Below are 18,940 nucleotides of genomic sequence, written 5' to 3'. Positions count from 1 at the left end.
GGAACAGCTCCTAAAATTACATCTCCTTGCAAAGAGGAAAAATGAGTTTCACAGCATATTCCATCAACTGTGTCTATCTTGAGGACACGGAAGCATCAGTATTCAACAGTAAGATGTGATAGCTCTTACTGAATGTCAAAGAATAGAAAATACTAATGACTCATTAAATCCTCTTCCCCAGTAAGTTTCTGCGTAATGAAAATATAGCAGTTACTTAGTCAAGCTTTAGCACAAAATTCTGATTGGACATAACTTCTATAAATCTTTCAAATGCTGACTGATTTTTCTTTCTAAAATGTCCCATTTTGCATCACACCTATTGAATTCCTTCATTAAGAGGTGGAATAATCACTTCCCACCTGGATGATACTGTCTTCCATATTGCCTTCATTCACTTTGGTATTCTAAGTCTGAACTTCACTGACTTAAACTAAATGAAACATAATGAGAAAAATTGACTGAAAAACTGCATCCATTTTTCCTTGTCAAGCTCATTAGTTGGTCAATGGTTATAATCTATTCCCCAATTTTTGTAGCTTAGTTCAAAAAAATGATTTTCCAAGGACTATTGCCTCTGGGACTTGCCTGAACTAGGACACATATTCTGTTTTAGTAAGACCAATGTCAATATCTGCATCTCCTATATACTGAACACTAAGTTAATTTATTATTTATGCCACAATAAAATGTAATAGTCAAACCAGTATATTTTTAATGAATCAAAATTTAACAGCAATTATCTCAAAATTTAAAGTAAAGAACATGTAATAATTTTCTATCAAGTGAATCTGGCTCTTCCATTGCAGAAAAACCTACAGGAAAACTTAAGAGTAGCATGAGATACAGCTTAATATTAAAACTGTGCTTTCAACTTAACCATGCCAAAACTATTAGCTCAAATAAAGGTTTTGTGCCCGTAATAAAAAAAATCACCAGTCTCTTGTGAAAATAGAGAGAAGATGTCTGATAACACTGTAAGAAAACACATAGGGTACAAGTGAATTCAGAGAAACATACTATGAAAATATCTGTTTAGAGGCAAGTATATGTACACAGAAACTCCATTAGAGAAAAAATATTTGGCTAGAATATAAGCTGTTCATAAAGCACCTAATTTTTCCAGGAATTCTGAAGCTTTAAAAAGAAAATCTTCAGTGATCCGATGTTGTAACTTAAAGACTATAAAATGATAGAGCAATCTGTTTTAATTTGATTTTAAAAGTAACCTCTTTTTTTTTTTTTGTTTTTCTGTTTATTGCTTAAATGCACTAATGAAAATGTCATTTTGGAAGGTCCATCATTTTGCCTTCAATCATTTGGGGATGGCTCAAAATGTGCTGTGCTTTACTGGCAGCTTGTAACACCTCTGACCTCTGAAAATAGACAGAAATGTCTATTTTCTGAAACATCCCAAATACTTTCATAACAGCAGAAGTACCCTGAAATAACTACAAAATGCTGTAGTAGGCTCTGCTTTTCTTGGTAATCTTCTTTCACCGGACAATCACATTCATGCACAAAGACAGTCATGAAACACAAGCAAGTCATTACTAATTGCAGTTCAGGCCTTCTGTATGGCATGTATGATACTGCTGCAGGATCCTTCCTTTCATGTTTATTAGACTCCCCTCCCAGAGGCCTCTCTTGGTAAGGCCTAGGAGCATTACTCAACCATTCATTACTCAACCATTTTAGGGCTGAGCTCTCATATCTGGAGGGTAAAAAAAAACTCACTGAACCACTTTCATATTTCCCATTCTTCTAACTCTTGGGAAGGAGTTTTCATCATACACAACACAGCTGGGCTTACTGAGCTTGGCTGGGGTGAAGGGGAGTCACTGTGAAATTACAAAATCATGGAATGGAGAAACAAAGAAATCAGATCACAAATACTCATTAAGCTCAAATAAGCAACCTATAGGGAATGCGAAAACAATCTAAAGCTAAAACAATCTTGTAATGACCTTTTGAAATATTGAGCAATGGCAGTAATGGATCTTAGATTCTTTACGCTTTTTATGTTAAGACAATCATTGTGAGAAAATAAAATCATAATTAATCAGATTCTAGTGTATGTTTAATTTTCTGTAGATAAATTAATCCATTTATCCTTATTTATGCCTATATTTAAATAATTTTATCCATGGACTTAATATAAGCTTGTAGCTCCAAGATCTTGGATTTGGAGGCAAGTCTGTTATGTGCCCCAGTGCTGCATCAGGGTGTCCAACTTTTACATATTCCAACATCAGAGATGCAGGACCCAGGAAATCAACCTGGATTGTGTTCCTCTGATGACGTCTGTGCTAAGGACTCCATAACAGAAAAGCACTAACAATATAAGGCTGTCTTATTCTGTTGTGTTTCAGACTGTGGGCAATCTGATGACTTCAGATTAGAAGAAAAGAGAGATTGTGCTATTTTTCTGATACATATTTGAATAATCATAAGCTTTAAGAAATAAGTCAGTTAAAGGAGGACATTGGAGATGAGTGTGCAGTGTAGGACAGAAAACCAGAAAAATGTTCAAAACAAGAATTACAGGAGCCAAGGGAAGAACTGTAGGAGATAATAAATATAAATGTAGATACATGGGATGCACAGTTATCAAGACTGGTATAAAAAAGAAATCTGAATTTGATGCAGAAGATATAGAGAAGGTTTTGAAGGAAGAAGATATTCAGAAACTTGATAGCAAGGAAAACACTTAGACTATTTGAAATTCTCCAAGTTTTTAGTGAGTACAAGACAACCATGGATTTTTACCAACTAAGAAAGGATACTTCTTTTAGGTAAATATGATGTTGTCATGACTTTCCTGAAAAGAAAAAGTCATAGCATTCCAAGCTAATGATTAGCTTGGAAGGACTCATTACCTCATGCCTGATATCAAACAAGAACCAATAACTGGCAGCCATTTCTAATCCTAGTCACATGGTTATATAAACCATGATTAGCAATTTAGATGAATTTATGAAATACTAGGTTCCAAGTGGAAAGCTTTATTCTGCAACTTGAACATTTCCCAGCGCAGTGCCTGATTTCTTATGATGAATTTTGATTTCCTCAGACATTAACCAAACATGGTGTAGTTGGCAAGTGTAGAATTCCTAAAGAAATGCCATTGATCCCCCATTCCTTCAAAATTAACAGAAGGAAAGAAGTACTGCTAGAGCATAAATAATCTGCTCTGTTTTAGATATCTCTGTAAAATGCCCTCACAATACCTGTTGCCTTCCACCAAAAGTGATGAGATGCAGTACAGGTATCTGCACCTAGATGTCCAAATAAATTTAATCGACTCCACCTGAACATCTACCCAAACAGTTGTAAACCCCTGGGGCCATGCTCCAGGAATGTTAGTTTCTGTGTGGGTGGCTTGTGGGAGGATCCCTTTCCACTTCAGTGAACGAATGAATGAATGATTTTGCTGGCAGAGAGAGGAGTATTCTATACCTGGATGGACATCTGAGATGCATCTGCTTATTCTGGGAACACAGAGGTCCTCTAGCTTTGGACTCAGTCACATGAATGCAGCCTAAATATGTAAGAGATGAATGGTAACCAGGAGTGTGTGCTGAACCATCAGCTAAATCACATGCATGAACAATGAAGAAACAATTTAGAATCAGCAAAAATGTTAGGCAAATGCAGATGAAGGGGTTTTTGTAGGTGCTCACTTTTTAGCACTACTCCATATGCATAGGAAGCACCGCTGATTTTTAAATAAATAAATCTACTGGGATTTTTTAAGCTCATTTTGACTTATGCTAAAAATGATCGAGGATAATGATCAAGGGCAGAACCCCAAAGCCCTGCATTCTTTTGGGGTGCCATTCTTAAATATTGGGAGTTTCTGCTGCTCTTGAAGGTGTCAGCTGGCGTTTTCTTTAGCATGTTTTTTTTAAATTTATATAAACATTCTTAGCATAGTTTTATTTCTTGAAATAAAACACGTTCCAAGTTAGTTGAGTATTTATGTTGTAAATCTGAAATGCGTGGCAGCAGATGATTCCAGTAAAGCTCAGTTATGAGATTTTGGATTCAAGGGAATTGTTCAGCATAAGCACAGCAGGCACTAACACTGTTTACAGCTTAGGGGGGAATCTCTGTGCATAAGCACAATTACAAAGCCAGATTTGAATATCAGATGTTTCCAGCTCCCAAGGTTTTGGTTAACAGAACTTTTTTTTAATGTAAGCCACATAAAAGAAGTGCTCAAAGTTATAGGACAAATGCATTTACATGTTCTCTTAAAAAAAGAACAAAACAGTTCCCAGTTTTAATGGCACTTTGAAAAGGCTCTAAAAGCAATTTAAAACAACATTTATAATGTATTCCAAAACACAGCAGATATGATTATCGCAGTGTACTTATTTGTTTATTAGTTCTCCATCCATTTTAAATATTGAGGTGTTTTTTCCTGTTTGCCTACTGTCAATGCAGACTCAATGCAGAGTCGCTGAAGGAATGAAGACTAAAGATAAGACTAAGACATGATTAAAATAGAAGCCTCTTTCAAGACTGACAGTTGTGATGAAGAGTGGTAAGAGCTAATTCAAAAGAGGTCTCTGTGATGACCTCAATTTTATGATATGCTGACTCTCCAGGTAATTAAAAATGACCAAGGCCCCACTGAATGTGATTAAATCTGGCACATAACAGATGTTTCCAGCACAGCTATCTTTTTCAAATTACTTTAATAATATTATAAAATAATGTCTTGTATTATAAAATTTTAATCTCATATAATAACAGCACTTGCATCATTGTTGTAAAAAATGGGGTTGGCATTTTCCTTATGAGTAGTTTCATAAAATTACCTTCCAGGCTGAAATTTGCCATGCCTTTCTTTTATATGATTCCCAAGCAATTTTTTATTAATATGCTGAAACATAGCAAGATTTCAAGTAACTGGAGTTCTTCAGTAAATGCTGTTTATAATGTCCACATGTTCTTCATGAAAACAAACACTCAAGTGAAGAGGCTTTGCTGAAAAGCAGGTCATGCCCTTTCCTTCTTGTGATTGTTAGTACAGTGGCTGAATGTGCCACACTGTCATCAGACTCCTCACAACTGAAGTATCACAACTCTGCACACAGTCCAAGGGAGAGGGGGAAGAGTGAGTAGCGATGGTGTACATGTGCAATGCATCTTGGAAAAGCTTCTCTTAGCAGGAAACGCTCCCTTTTCTTCTCCCAGTGTTTCCCACACCCACCTCCTTATGGTGGGTGTCTCCTGCTTCCTGCCTCCTCCTCAGGTCTCTTGATATATGTGCAGAAATGTATGTAGGTGAAAGATAATGTAAGGTACGATCTGCTCAACTCAGTATTACAGCTTGGACCAGCGACAGCACAATCAGGCTTACAAACAGGGCTCCAGGTGGTCACCTGCAAGGTGGTGTCTAAAACTGTGACAATCACTATCAAAGTTTTCACAGTGGTTTGTGCTCTGGTGGGATATGCTGTAATCATTGGTGACAAGTTCACCGTAGCAAACTCACTGAGCAGTCTGACATTGTCAGGGACCCAGTTCAACAGGTGCATTAATCATCACAGCTTTGCTCTTTGTGCTACTGACACAAGCAGCCATGGAAAATACTTAAATGACTGCCCCATGTTTCTGTTTCTACAGCAGCAACAACTTTTATTGGTTTTAATGTGTTGAGTGACATCTCTGAGAAACTGAGGCTTTAGGAAAGACATCAGCCCTGGGACTGGAGGAAGTGAAAGTTATTTATGACAGTGCTTGCAAAATTCTTTTCACTAACATTTACAGGAAAAATCACTGCTTACAAGACAACCAGATGTGATGTAATACACAAGACTTTGCTAAAAGAGTTTTTTTAAAATATCCAAGTCAGAAATGCTTCTGAAAAGATAATCAACATGATGCCCTGTACTATCCAATCCTTCTAAACGACACCTTTTTACACATTTGAGTCCATCAGATGAATGGAAATAAATTCTTTAAAGCTTCCAAAATAGATATTTTATGGTGGTTTTAGTTAACCTGATTACAAAAAGTATATGAATGCAAATTTATATCCATCAAATTAAAGCCAGGGCTCATAAAATCACACTGCAGTAGAAATATCTCACTAGTCATGGAGCAGAGGTGCCTTGCAAACACTGAATCATAACCTTATTCCTACTTTCTATTATGTAATTCATTCTCTTCAGACTGACTGGGCTTTTGATTTTCATAATGAATGCAAATCAAAATGACTTTACATCAATTGGTTAGAATGTATTTTTAAGCAATTAGCATGCAAGCATTAGTATTACAAATATGATTAAACAATTATTTGGCAAATGCTTTTCCCCTGGTTGCCTTCTATACATTTCTCTACATTTCCTTCATAATTCTTACTCATACATCCATAAAACTCCACAAATTCAGTTTCCAGCTTTCCCTCTTATTACATAGTTCAACCATAGCAAATACTTCAAGTGCAAAAGGAAAAAATAATATCAATGGGAACTGGAAGGGTAAAAATACGACTTCAGAAAGAATCTGAGAGAAGCAGAAACCATAACTACATCAGTAGTTATTGGATGCCACAGAACAGATGTAATATTAAAGGGTGTATGTCAATTATGAATATATAGACAGGGAAAAGTCTACCATTAGTACAGTAATCTAGTCTAACCAGATACCTAGAAACCATACAATTGGCATTCAAATTATCAAAATTCTGTAACATGTCAGTCACATACCTGTATATATATATTTTTATGCTTTTAAGTGTTGGACAGATATTTCAGTTAAATATAAAATAATGCTTCCTTAGTTACACATTTGAAGTTTTATTTAATACCAATATGAAACATTTGTTTAGAATACATCAGTTTCCCTGGGGAATATTGAAATATTTTCAGTATATACCCATAAACCATTAAATATACCCATATTCTGGTAACATATATCGCTCTCTATAAATTTATAATCATACTCTGCAAAAGTTGGCTCTCTGGAACAGTGATATCATTCCTGCTATACAGCTTCCCAAAATCAAGAATAGTGGAATGATGTGGATCATTCTGAACTTGGATGTAAACCCTCAGTTAAAACAGTCTGAATACCACAAGCTGAGTGTACTAAAAGTGATTTCCCACAAGATTTGTGCTCAGAAGGCACAGTTGTTGGCAGTCAGACAGCCATACACAGCAAATATGAGAACAAAGATAGTACTAATTTGTAAGCGTTATATTCATTATTCATAGTATACAGTTAGATGATAAATGGAAAAATGCCACATTTGTAAGCACATTTTTTTAAGTTTGGGAAATGCAAATGCTCAGCTCAGAAACATTGTTTTGAGATTTAAAGAGTTTTGCTGATCCACTGTTTTCCCTTAGAAAACCAAAAGCCATGTAGACCACAAGAAGCAAATGGTAAAAAAATGACAAAACTATGTATGAACTCCATGTTATTCAAGGATACAAAAATTTAGGAGGAATGCAGGAATAGGCTAAATAATATTCTAAGCTGTTTTAAGTTATCAGAAAAGTATGTTAGCATCAGACTGGAAAAATGTCTAAAATTAGACACCAGTTTTCACAGAGAATATTATTTGATAACAAGGGATATAAAAAGGTATGTGTGCTGACATGAAACTCAGGATAATATCAGAGGAGGCTATTTTCAGTGCTTAACATGGAACCTGGGGAAAAGATGGCATATAGGCAACTGTTATAAATGTCTCTGTCTACAGCATCTAGTTCTAGTTCCAGTAGTTGCTGTTACAGATTTTTGACCTACATTTTAGGTCACAACGTATGTGTCTGAACATGAGCTTTCCTAATTCTGTTTAAATTCAGGTGTTTCTGGTAAGGAAGATGTTAAATCTCTGTTTTCCATTAAATCTTTGCTGTGATCCAGTTCTAGGTATCAGCTAAATAAATTCTTAGGAAGCACCAGGAGACCTGACTGAGGCAAGTTCTCAAGGTGCCAAATACATACCAAAGTCCAAGCCCTCACAAAGAGCCATGGAAAAGACTATAAAATAGCTTGGCAGGAATAAAGAGCTGGATCATAGCAATCACAGACATATTTCTGTTCTCCCTATGACAATTGGCTGTTTTCAACCAGGTGCCTCCTCAACGGTATTTGTCAGGGAAGGACATTTCCTGGATATATCCAAACCTCCCTGGTGACTCTCAACACGTCTTTGAGATGTCTGTTGGATGCTTCTTACATGCAAGGCCCCGTCTTTAGGTGTCCACCTGGCCCCAAAGTCTTAACAAATTTTGTAAATGAAAACTATGGATCTTACTTAGATATAGGAAGTCCTTTAAAGGAATTAAAAAGTAGGCAATGCTATTTTAAACTTAGGAAAACTACAATCTTGAAATGTAGGTTTTGTTGTTTTAATTCTTCCTACCAATTGGAAGTAAGTGCGAGCACAGCTCTTTTTCTTTATGAGTGAGTCAAAAATTGTATCTTTTAGACTGAAAAGGACTCTATAATTTTCCTTCAAATTGCAAATGAAAAGACAGTCACTGACCACAGTATAATTGCACTGCTCTATCTCAATAAGTTAGCTATAAAAAGACACGTTTGTTCTAACACACACATCTCTTTGTTTCCAAAAAAGCAGTCTATCTTGAAATTCCGCATTTGGACAAGAAAGCCAGCAGAATGTATAATTCAGAGGCCATTTGTATCAGCTTTGTTTGAAATCCTACTCTAAATCTGAATGACAGAGAAAGAATGTGGTCCCCATTCATATGACACGAGCTGAAAAATTACAAGCATTAACAGCTTTCCAGTCATCTCCTTGAAACCTGCAACTCCATTTGTAGTGGATAGGGTTTCTCAAAACACTGCTCCCCACATTTAATGCTGCAGACCATGGCACCTTATAACACATTCATTCAGCATATCACATTCACATGGCATAGCACAACCACGGAAGGAAAAATAAAGGAAAAATAGCAGAAGATTAATAGATGGTGAAAGTGTGGAGATAAGGCTAAAGGTAAGCAAATATATTATATTAACTATAACTCTGTGCTCACTACACTAATCTGGAAAGGAAGCATCTTCAAATCTGAAATAGGAAAGTCATACTTAAAACTGCATTTTAAATTTTCATATTGAAGTACTACCTACAGTGGGTAGGTACCTGTATTTAACCGTGTGGAATGAAACAGATTATTTGTGAAGCATTATATAAATATTCTTGGTAAATTTGTCTGAACTCCTTCACAACAGGATGCATGAATTTTGCTTATGCTGACATTTAAGGTTACCCTTGAAAGTAACCTTCCTCCAGCTTGACAAAATGGTCTTCTCTGCCTACATCTTCATTTACCATCTGCACTGCAGACCAGCACATTTCCTTCTTAAACCTTCCCAGAATCCCTTCATGAAAATATGAAATTATTGCCATCTCTGCTTTCAAACTTGACACTGATTATGACAGAAAAAGAAAATAAATTAAAGGACTGAGGCATCCTGAACTTCTCTGGTAAAGGCCTACCAGGAGAGGAGAGAAAAGAGGGATATTTTACAAGGGCATGAAGTGATAGAGCAAGGAGGAAAGATTTAGATTAGATACTGGGGAAAACTTCTTTGCTGTGAGGATAGTAGGTCACTGGAATAGGATGCCCAGAGAAGCTGTGGATGGTGGAGGTGTCCAAGGCCAGGCTGGGTGGGACTCTGGTCTGGTGGGAGGTGCCCATGGCAGGAAGGGTTGGACCTTGATGATCTTTAAGGTCCCTTCCAGCCCAAGCTATTCTATGCTGGCACAAGTGAGTGGTGCATGCATTGCACAGCCTCATGCCCACAAAATCAGTTTTCTTAGGGTTAAGCTAACTCAGTTTCTAGCACAGGTGTTTAGCAGCTCTGGATTCATGTCAAATACAGTCACAAGTGTGTCAGTGGCCATGTCACTAGTTCCCAGACATCACAATAATTACTAGCAAACTTCTGTTAATTCTGGAGAAGTCTGTACTTCCCCCTATTTTAAGTTAATTCAAGACAGAACTGAGTGGGATTTTATGTATTACATTTGAGCTCTGCTAACAAATAGCAACATTCCAGATCAAAATAGTTGTTTATAGTTGACAAACACTAAAGAGGTAAATTCATTCATGGAGGAGAACTTCAGGAACTTTGAATTAAGCTCAGTGTTTTCCTTCCTACTGTTATCCTATTTGAAAAAGAGGCAGAAAAATTATACTAACAATAGTTGTATATAGTCAGGAACATTGCAATTGTTGTTAAACAAAAGTGCAAATAAGAACTTATAATGTAACAGTTTATAACAGATGTAGAATATAACTATATTAACCCTATTAAAATATTAATTGATCATGAATTTGAAGCAATGTAACAACCATGGAAAATAATAGATACATATCCAATCAAAATTTGCAGAGAGCTTCTTGATTTTGCAATTAAGAAATTTGATTTCCTACTTCACTGAAGTTGAGATAATCACAGAAAATGTCAAATTTACAACAGAATGAATCCACTTCCTACAAAACCAGACAATGTACGCTTAAAATGCAGAATATTGGTCAAAGTCTCTCACTTCCAAATTCTACCATAACAGAAGAAACACATTTTTGAAAGTGGACATCAATATGTTAAAATTATGCCTTGAAATCATAAATGTCTTCAAATGCAAGCACAAGGTAAAGTAAATCTTAAATACAAATGAGATAATCAAAATAATTATCTTAACAGTCTCTCTGTCTCATTTGTCATTCTCAATTTGAAAATTGAATCAACAAGATACAGACAGTGTTTTTGAAAGCTTTCATCAGCCTCCACTACTCTCCAGTAGTTATCCCTATTGGAGAGGAAAACTAAAAAGAGAAATTACGACAAAAAAGAAGCAAACTGCCAAGGTATGAAAGGACAGAAATCCAATTGTTAAAGACATCCTGTTTCATTTCAAACCCTTCTTTGAACTGGCATATAAATGAAAGATAACATGTTCATGAAGAGAATATAATTTGACTTTATTACCTCATCATAACCAGCATATTATAAACTAATTTGGGATACTCAAAACTAAATAGATTAATGCAAAAAAAAGCCTATCCTTGAATTAAGGAGCTCTGAAACATACAAAGTACTTAATTATGATTTTCTCAGCCCAAACTGCTTTTTAGTAATTTTTGATGTTTTTTTCTTGATTTCACTTCTTTTCACCATCGTGTCTGAAGTTACCCCAACCAATTTTTAATTCCCTTCATACATTAGAGCTTCATGCATTTACAAACTTTTCTTCTTAGTCTGCTTCCTCAGATACTAGTTTTCAAAAACCTTGACTAATTACAGGTTGATGACCTACTGCAGACAAGCAACTTATATTGTAACTAAGTAGAAAAAGTCATATTTCAAAGTCTTTCAAAACTGCAAAATAGAAGTTTACAGAAAATTTTTCCACAGGGTTTTTAAATATATTCACCATCAGCAACAAACAATTGATAGTATAATTCAAAATTGAGGAACAATATGTATAATTTTCCTTCAAATTATAACTTGTCACAGACCCCAGAAAAAAAGTTATTAGCAATTCTGTGTTGAAAATCATGTGTTCAAAAAATGTGAATATTTATAGAAAATAATATTTACTTATTAGATTTATGTCTAAATTCTTACCTAAGCTGTTTAAAAGCTTCTGCTTTCACAAGTGGTGTTTCTACAGAATGTTCAAAAAGTGCCCCTTCAGGCCCTGCAAAAAAAAGCAAAAGATGAAAAAACATTATAATGTAATACCTCAAATATAACACAAAAATAGCAAGAGTGGTTTTTTTAATATGGCCATTTCGATGTTGGACATCAAGAGAACACATGTTAAGAATTAAAAGACAATTAAAATACAGCTATGTTATTACCATTGCAGTATTGGTTGGACAAATACAATATAGAAGTAATGTAAATGTACAGCTTTAAAGTATTAAAATGGTCTGAAGACAGATAAATTTTAAACTACTTACAGAAATAAAATAAATAAATAAGATTTATACAATGTAACTTTCAATATAGTCAATAGAGATAATTAAACCCATACAAAATCTTTGCAAATGCTACAGTCCTAAATAATCATATTCATTTTAGACTGCTCCATGCATATCACAATTTCTGTCATATAGCTTTATCAAAGATTCTCCCCTATTTACAGGCAGACTTGCTGAATATGAAATGGTGTTTCTGCAAGCAAGATGTTAATGACTATGGGATCAGATAGTTTACACCTTGATATATGTGTAGTTTCATTCCAAAGAGGAAGAAACAGTCGGCACCCAGCCTCACCAGGAGCCTGCTCAGGTCTCTGTTGCACCTGAAAATCTTCCAAGGAGACTTCAATTTCTGCTCTCCTGAGTATTAGCATTATTTCAGTGTCACCAACCCAGTGACCACCTTCCACCTAAGCTTCACTAGGATCAGGAAATCAGCTGACGTAGGACAAAAGCCCCTCAGCAACAGAGGCAGCGCAAGAAAAGCAGCTGAACACCACCACCTACAGCAAGGGTGGAGCCTCTCAACTTCTGTGCCTTGGCTTTTTGAATGTACTCATCAAAAACTGGAGAGGTCTTAGGTTGAGAGATCTCTGGCTTTGAGGATTCATATACCTGAGCACTTTCCAGGTGAATATGTAGCAAGGCAATATGTTTTAATAGTTAGGATATTAGTCCAGGTGGTTTGTCTTGCTGCTCTTTATGCCATTACCCTCTGGAAAGAATTCTGAGCTGTAGAAATCCCTGTGTTAGGGATTTGGGCTCTGTCTAGACAGAGAATGGCAATGGAAGATTAAAAGGTATGGTGTAGATTGTATAAATGTGTATTAAATGTGGTATAAAGGGAAAAAGAGAATTAAAAATTGGTTGGGGCAACCTCAGAGAGCATGGTAAAAAGAAAAGAAGTGAAATCAAGAAAAAACGTTAAAATTAATACATTGCTGAGATAACTGATAGGAAGACTGTCTCTTCATGAGGATTGCTGGAAAATTCTCAGGACGTCCTGAGAAGGCATAAAATGTGCTGCTTTTTGAAAAGAGTTTTAGCTGAAATCCTGATTTCCTAGAATGAAATCTCCTTGATGGAAGAGAAGAACACAAGATACAAGAATTACCATATTAAATCACTTTACCACTTTGAGCAATCATTGATTTACTAAGCTTGAATTTACATTTTATTTAGCTGTTGATATTCTTATAAATTTAAATAGATTAATTTTTCTGTAAATTGCAAACTGGCATGAATATAATACTGGAAAATATAAAATTTATTAATTCAGACAGAGCATTAACCCTGCTTCATTAACATTTCAGTTCATGTTCATTAAGAATATTCTGCAGCTTAAGGAATTAAAAATGTTTATCAGAAAATGCTAATTTGATACAGCTAAGATATTTTGCAGGGATATACTGATACAACAGAAGTGCAGATGTGGCACCTGGGGACAAGATTTAGTGGTAGACTTAGCAGTGTTGGGCTAATGGTTCAGCTTGGTGATCTCAAGAGTTCTTTTCCAATGTACGTGATTCTATGATCCCATGATTCTATAAAGCAAGGAAGTGGTTACAGAGATAGTATAAGTTTCATGGAAATAGAGGCTAATGGAAGAAAGAGAACAGCAAACATCAGTTTTAATGTTCTGGGCGGTGGCCAGATGGTGTAAAATGGAATGAAAAGGCTTATTTCCATATTCTAGAGCCTTCACCTCTAAGCACGAATAAAACCTTGGCTTTAATATGAGTAAAGCTTCTTCATCAAACAGCATTAAGTTTTAACAGTATGCCACTAAAAGAAAAAAAATCTCAGGGCCACCTTTTTTGGAAAATGGTCCTAAATTGATTTTCTGTCTTCATTTCCTAGTTTAACTGTGATATGACTGTTACTATATTTACTATTTTTTAGGCTACTGTTTATAAAGATATTGTAATTTATTCCTAAAATACACAAGAACAAGATTCCAATTTTCTCAATGACAGGTTTGAAGCCAGCAAGATTCATTAACACCCCACGCACCCTATCAAGCGAGGACCATTTGCCTTTTCAAAGCCTAACAGAATGTTTACTCATACCCTCAAATTGCCTCCTACTTAACTTACCTTCTGAGCAGAAGTGTTTAAATTAAACACACACTGTCACATTGCACTTCAGCATTAGCTACGCAAACTGAAATCCTTTGCACAGAACAGAGCAAATACTCCAGGGGATTTTTATAAAAGACAAACAAGCAGAAGGGCAAGTAGTAAACTGGAGAAAGGGTGATAGAAATATGTTTCTCCATAAAAAAACTGATCCTCTCTGCCCTGCCAGCTTTCCTTTAAGGAAAAAAAGCGCAGGTATGGCACCTGGGGATGTGATTTAGAGGTGAATATGGCAGTGTTAGGTTTATGGCAGGATGTTAGAGATCTTCTCTAACCATTAAAATTCTATGTTTCTATGAGCCTGCCATGACGACATTATAGAACTAGTCAATACAGTTACAAGGTGGTTTCACTGTCACCAGTGCCAGCTGAATGTACAAAACCTTCCCAGAACAAAACATGGATGTTCAGTACTGCCACAGCAACATAATAAATGCCTGCAAAACACAGGTCCTTACTGAAATAATATTGAAGAGGATGCAGTTTTTGTCCATGCTCCTTCAGGAGCAGTAATTTTCACAAAGGGCTAAACCCAGCTTCAGTTTCATATACACCGAGATGTGTCTGTGATGTAGATGTCACAGATGAGCCAAAGGCAGTGCTTCTTTGCCTCCTCCTATGTCCTTACTGTCATCTGGGACACCCTTGTGTGTCCTGCCTGGCCTCCAGCTGCCACAATCACAGGAAGCATCTCCTGGAGATAAAGTGATACCATGTGGTGTCACACGCAGCTGGATGTTAATGTTTGAGCATGTGAGCTCAGCCTGTATCCACTCTCCTCCAAGGGAGATGACAAGCCCTGGACCCTCCCCAAAGCGGAGAAGAGCATTAGGTGGGCACAAGAGCTCTGCCCGGGGCCGGTGCCAGCATCTCTCTGTGCTCCAGGGAAGTGTGACCACCCAGACCTGCCAGCGACCCTGCAGGGTATCGGAGGCACGTTCCTGGTTGAGGCTTTCCCCAGGCATTTGCTCTTCCTTGATTTGCACTGTTCTGTTCTACACAGGGGCCACAGAATGTCTGACTGAAATAGTATGAGTTGAAACATACTAATTGTAGGAAATTGTAGGTGTTGGGTTGGATTACATTACTCTTAGACATTTACCTTTGTCTTGAAATATCACAAATCATACACATTTGCTGTCTGCTATATTATATTTTAGTTGAAAACTGTCAGGTTTTCTAAAAATCATTGCTGAGCTTTTCATCATTCACATAAATAAGGAGAAGTAACATCAAATAGTTCACTACATTGTACATAAAAAACTGCAAAATGTTCTTTGTGTATTTTAAGCCAAGGATCATCTATTTTTTATGGTATGAACTTTTCAAAATTTATTTCACATTGATTTAATTCTCTATCTAAGATGTTTAAAAATAGTCTCAGTATATATTAGTGGTACTAATTTATCCTTCATGCTAATAGTATCATTAAAATCACAATAATTTCTCCTTCATGCTAATAGTATCATTTAAATCACAATTTTAATAAATTAATTTGAAGCAAAGTAGGCATGAATCTCCTCTCACTTACATTAATTTTACACTGAAATAACCTCACTGACTTTAATGTATTTGCTTTTGAATTTTACTACAGTATAAAAAAAACCCAGGCAATGTGTCTTAGGACAATATCTGCTGAAGTAAATAATTATCAATGCACTGGAAAGATTAATATTGGATGAGTGAGTCATTAATATTAGCATAACAATTTCAACTCGTGTATGAATGATTTTTACTTACTTTGAGCAGAGACAGACCTTTTCCAAATCAGTTAACAATTATGCAGTTTTTCATATCTTTGTCAAACATGCTTTTCTATTAAAGTTTAGCATCCCTTGGGCAAACAATAATTATTTGATATGGTTTCCTGGTTAAACAAAGTTGTAATTTCAATTAGGTTAAAAAGTAAAAAACCTTAAGATAAGACCCTCAGGCGTAAACAAAATTTATTAACACAATTATTATAACTTAACTTTGGCTTTGAATCACTAATTGTACAGTTACTACCATATTTATAGTTTTGACAGTGAAATAATATGAATCTATTCATTGAAATGAAGACCTCAAGATTCCAGAGGACTAGTAATTAGGGAAGGCCAAACATGGCAGTTGCAATCAGGTAAAAAATATTAAAAAATTAATTGAAAAGAAATTACAGAATAATTTCAATATTTCCTTTGATTGATTCTTCTGCTCAAAAAGAGAAATCACACCTTGATGTATCTATTTTAATGCCACCTAGAAAATGAAGGTTGACTTTATCAGGTTGTATGAAAGGAAGTAGCTTTTCATGTGATAACTTTGACATATTACTTTGTAAATGAGTACTTCAGTGATTTGAAGAAACAGCCTAAGACAAACTTTTCTCTTGACAGTTGACATTTAAGATATACTACAAATATCTTCCTGTGACATATGTGCTACTCACAGAACAGAAATACAGTAGCTTTCACTTTGAAAGATAAAACCTTACAAAAATATCAGAGATATTTCTCTCCCTAAAGTTTCACAGATCAGACCATTACTACTCAGAATGGAATACCTAGAATTTTTTCAGCTTCAGACAGTGAGCACTGGAAACATTAAATAATTCATAAAAAGATGGACCACTACAGTTCCAGCTATTAATAGCTTTAAAATAAAACACACATATATTTACACATTTTATAGAATATTTACACATTTTTTATATATATACACACACACACATATATAAATGTCTTAGATTAGAAAAAGGTCATATTTCTGTTTCCTAATGAGGTAAAACAAGAACTTGCATTCACACATAATAACTTATTTAAAAATGCCATTCTTATTGTGCCTTTCATATGAGTGTTATCTGAGCATTTTTTAAACCGTTACAAACCTGTGACTCGAAGCTTATCTGTGCCAATTACAACTTCATTTTCATCCACTGTAAAAAGTGGCTTTCCATCCTTTGAGTTGATCTGAAATTGCTGACTGTGGAATTCTACCATTTTAGGACCTGCAAAAGACAGTAGAATAATGGAATAATTTCATCATTTTTCTTCAATTTTATATATAAATTAATAATTTTAATTGGTGTGTTAACAATGTAGTGACTCATTTAAGTACACTGAAGGGCATGAAGCACTCAGATATTCTAAGGATAGTGAACTTATAAGTTCTGAAATTTGTTAAGTCTATTTACATGACATAATTTGTTGTTCAAAACCATGTCTTGGAGTCTTCCTTTGTAGTTGGGTTTCCAGGGAATCTAGAAAATCCCACACAAATTGATCCAGACTAACATTCATGTCCTTGGTGTTGAAACTGCTTTGATCAAATGAATCTATCTTTTCTTTTTCTTTTTTCTTTCTTTTTTTTTTTTTTGAAACAGAAACTAATTATCAAAGTCTTTGCAGCATCATCCCTTTTCATTAGGGAGGCTCAAATGCTTTAAAATAACAAACATCCCATGTAAGAGCAGGACCTCAGCTCTTCCTAACAGATGCCAGTTTGGCTCCACTTATCTAACCAATGCTACTGATCATTTTCTTAAGGGTTTCAAGAAACTAAGAGAATATTTGCAATTGATTCTCGTACTCCAAAAATGAAAATAGTATGAGCAAGAGAGTCTGTGCATACTTCCAGATCCAAAATTCACTAAAACATCCTGTTCTACAATATTGGCTTGGTAAGCAGACAAAAATCAAACTCTTAATATTCCCTGTTCTAACAACCTGATCAATTAAAATTCACACCACATCGAGCCTGAATATCTATTACATAGAGTTGTCATCATAAATCTATGTTCAGAATTAAAATTACAGAGAATGGTCAATGCAGTTCAGACTCCTTTTCAGCAATTTTTAATAAATGTATTTCACAGACTATCCACAAGACTGAGAGGCACTGAACTGCTTCCTTCCCATTAAGAACCTGTTTTCCCATGTTTGCTCCCATAAATGTTAAATATATTTCAGGTAGTAATTCTCAAAAGAAATGGGATTTTTTTCTTTTTTTAGCTCTTATGTGAAAGGGGCATTAAATACATGCAGGCATTTGACAAAATCTGGTTGGTAGCTGGTATGACAGAAGCACACCATGAGGCTCCATACATATTGCTTATTGCTTCACTCAGCAGATGTAAAACATTGATTTTAACTGTCCACCAAACACAAAGAAAGAGTTAGAGATGCCATAATGTCCTAAACGAGGGCAACAATTTTAAGGCATAAAACCCAATACTGATTCTTCCTGAATAAGGAGGATAGAGGGCTGAGCTCTGCATTACGTTATGCTCTGTGGCACATGTGCACCCAAGCACAGTCTTATGGACCCCAATATGGCTCTTCTCTAAAGCTGTTCTGAGGCCCAAGACTTTATTTCTGAGAAGTATGTTGCAAAAAGTGAGATCAGAAAATACCTTTGTCAAGAGAAAAGGCCTTAAACAGTATTTTTAAAAATTTTTTTACAGCAAAAGAAACAGTTCTGGGTAAGTGAGGCAGGGATGGATCCCTGTCAATGGTTTCCTAGACAATCATGGTTAAGGTTTTATTAAGGTCCCTTCCAACCTGAGTCATTTTATGGGTTAGTGATTGATTGTTCCTGTTTGTGCCCAGCAACAATAATGCAACTGGCCTTTCATGTAGTGTAGATAGATCCTTGTGTTTTCAAACAAATCAAAGGCCTGAGTAAAATGGATAATATCAACTTTACCAGTGCTGCAGAGGCTGGTCCCTCATCCTTCCCATTCATCCAACTCCATGATTTTAAAAGCTAGCTTAATTAAGGAAAAACTCTGCAGGCAGTGTGAGAGCACTTACTGAACATTTTGTATTTTCCAAAGCTACTTCA

General features: G+C 35.6%; 1 protein-coding gene across 5 annotated transcripts in view; it reads right to left on the bottom strand.

Annotated features, from left to right (window-relative positions):
* Positions 1-18,940, bottom strand: part of SGCG (sarcoglycan gamma) — a 106,013-nt gene that overhangs the window by 10,605 nt on the left and 76,468 nt on the right. For all 5 annotated transcript variants that reach the window (XM_058800121.1, XM_058800120.1, XM_058800122.1 and 2 more), the window contains 2 exons: positions 16,986-17,105; positions 11,623-11,695 (listed from right to left, as the gene is read on the bottom strand). In XM_058800121.1, coding sequence (XP_058656104.1) covers positions 11,623-11,695; positions 16,986-17,105 — 193 coding nt within the window. The remainder of the gene's footprint in view (positions 1-11,622; positions 11,696-16,985; positions 17,106-18,940) is intronic.

This window comes from Ammospiza caudacuta, chromosome 2 (genome assembly GCF_027887145.1).
Source record: "Ammospiza caudacuta isolate bAmmCau1 chromosome 2, bAmmCau1.pri, whole genome shotgun sequence".
NCBI lineage: Eukaryota > Metazoa > Chordata > Aves > Passeriformes > Passerellidae > Ammospiza > Ammospiza caudacuta.
The sequence above is the reverse complement of the archived record's forward strand: the minus strand, read 5'-3'. Positions and strand labels throughout refer to the sequence as shown.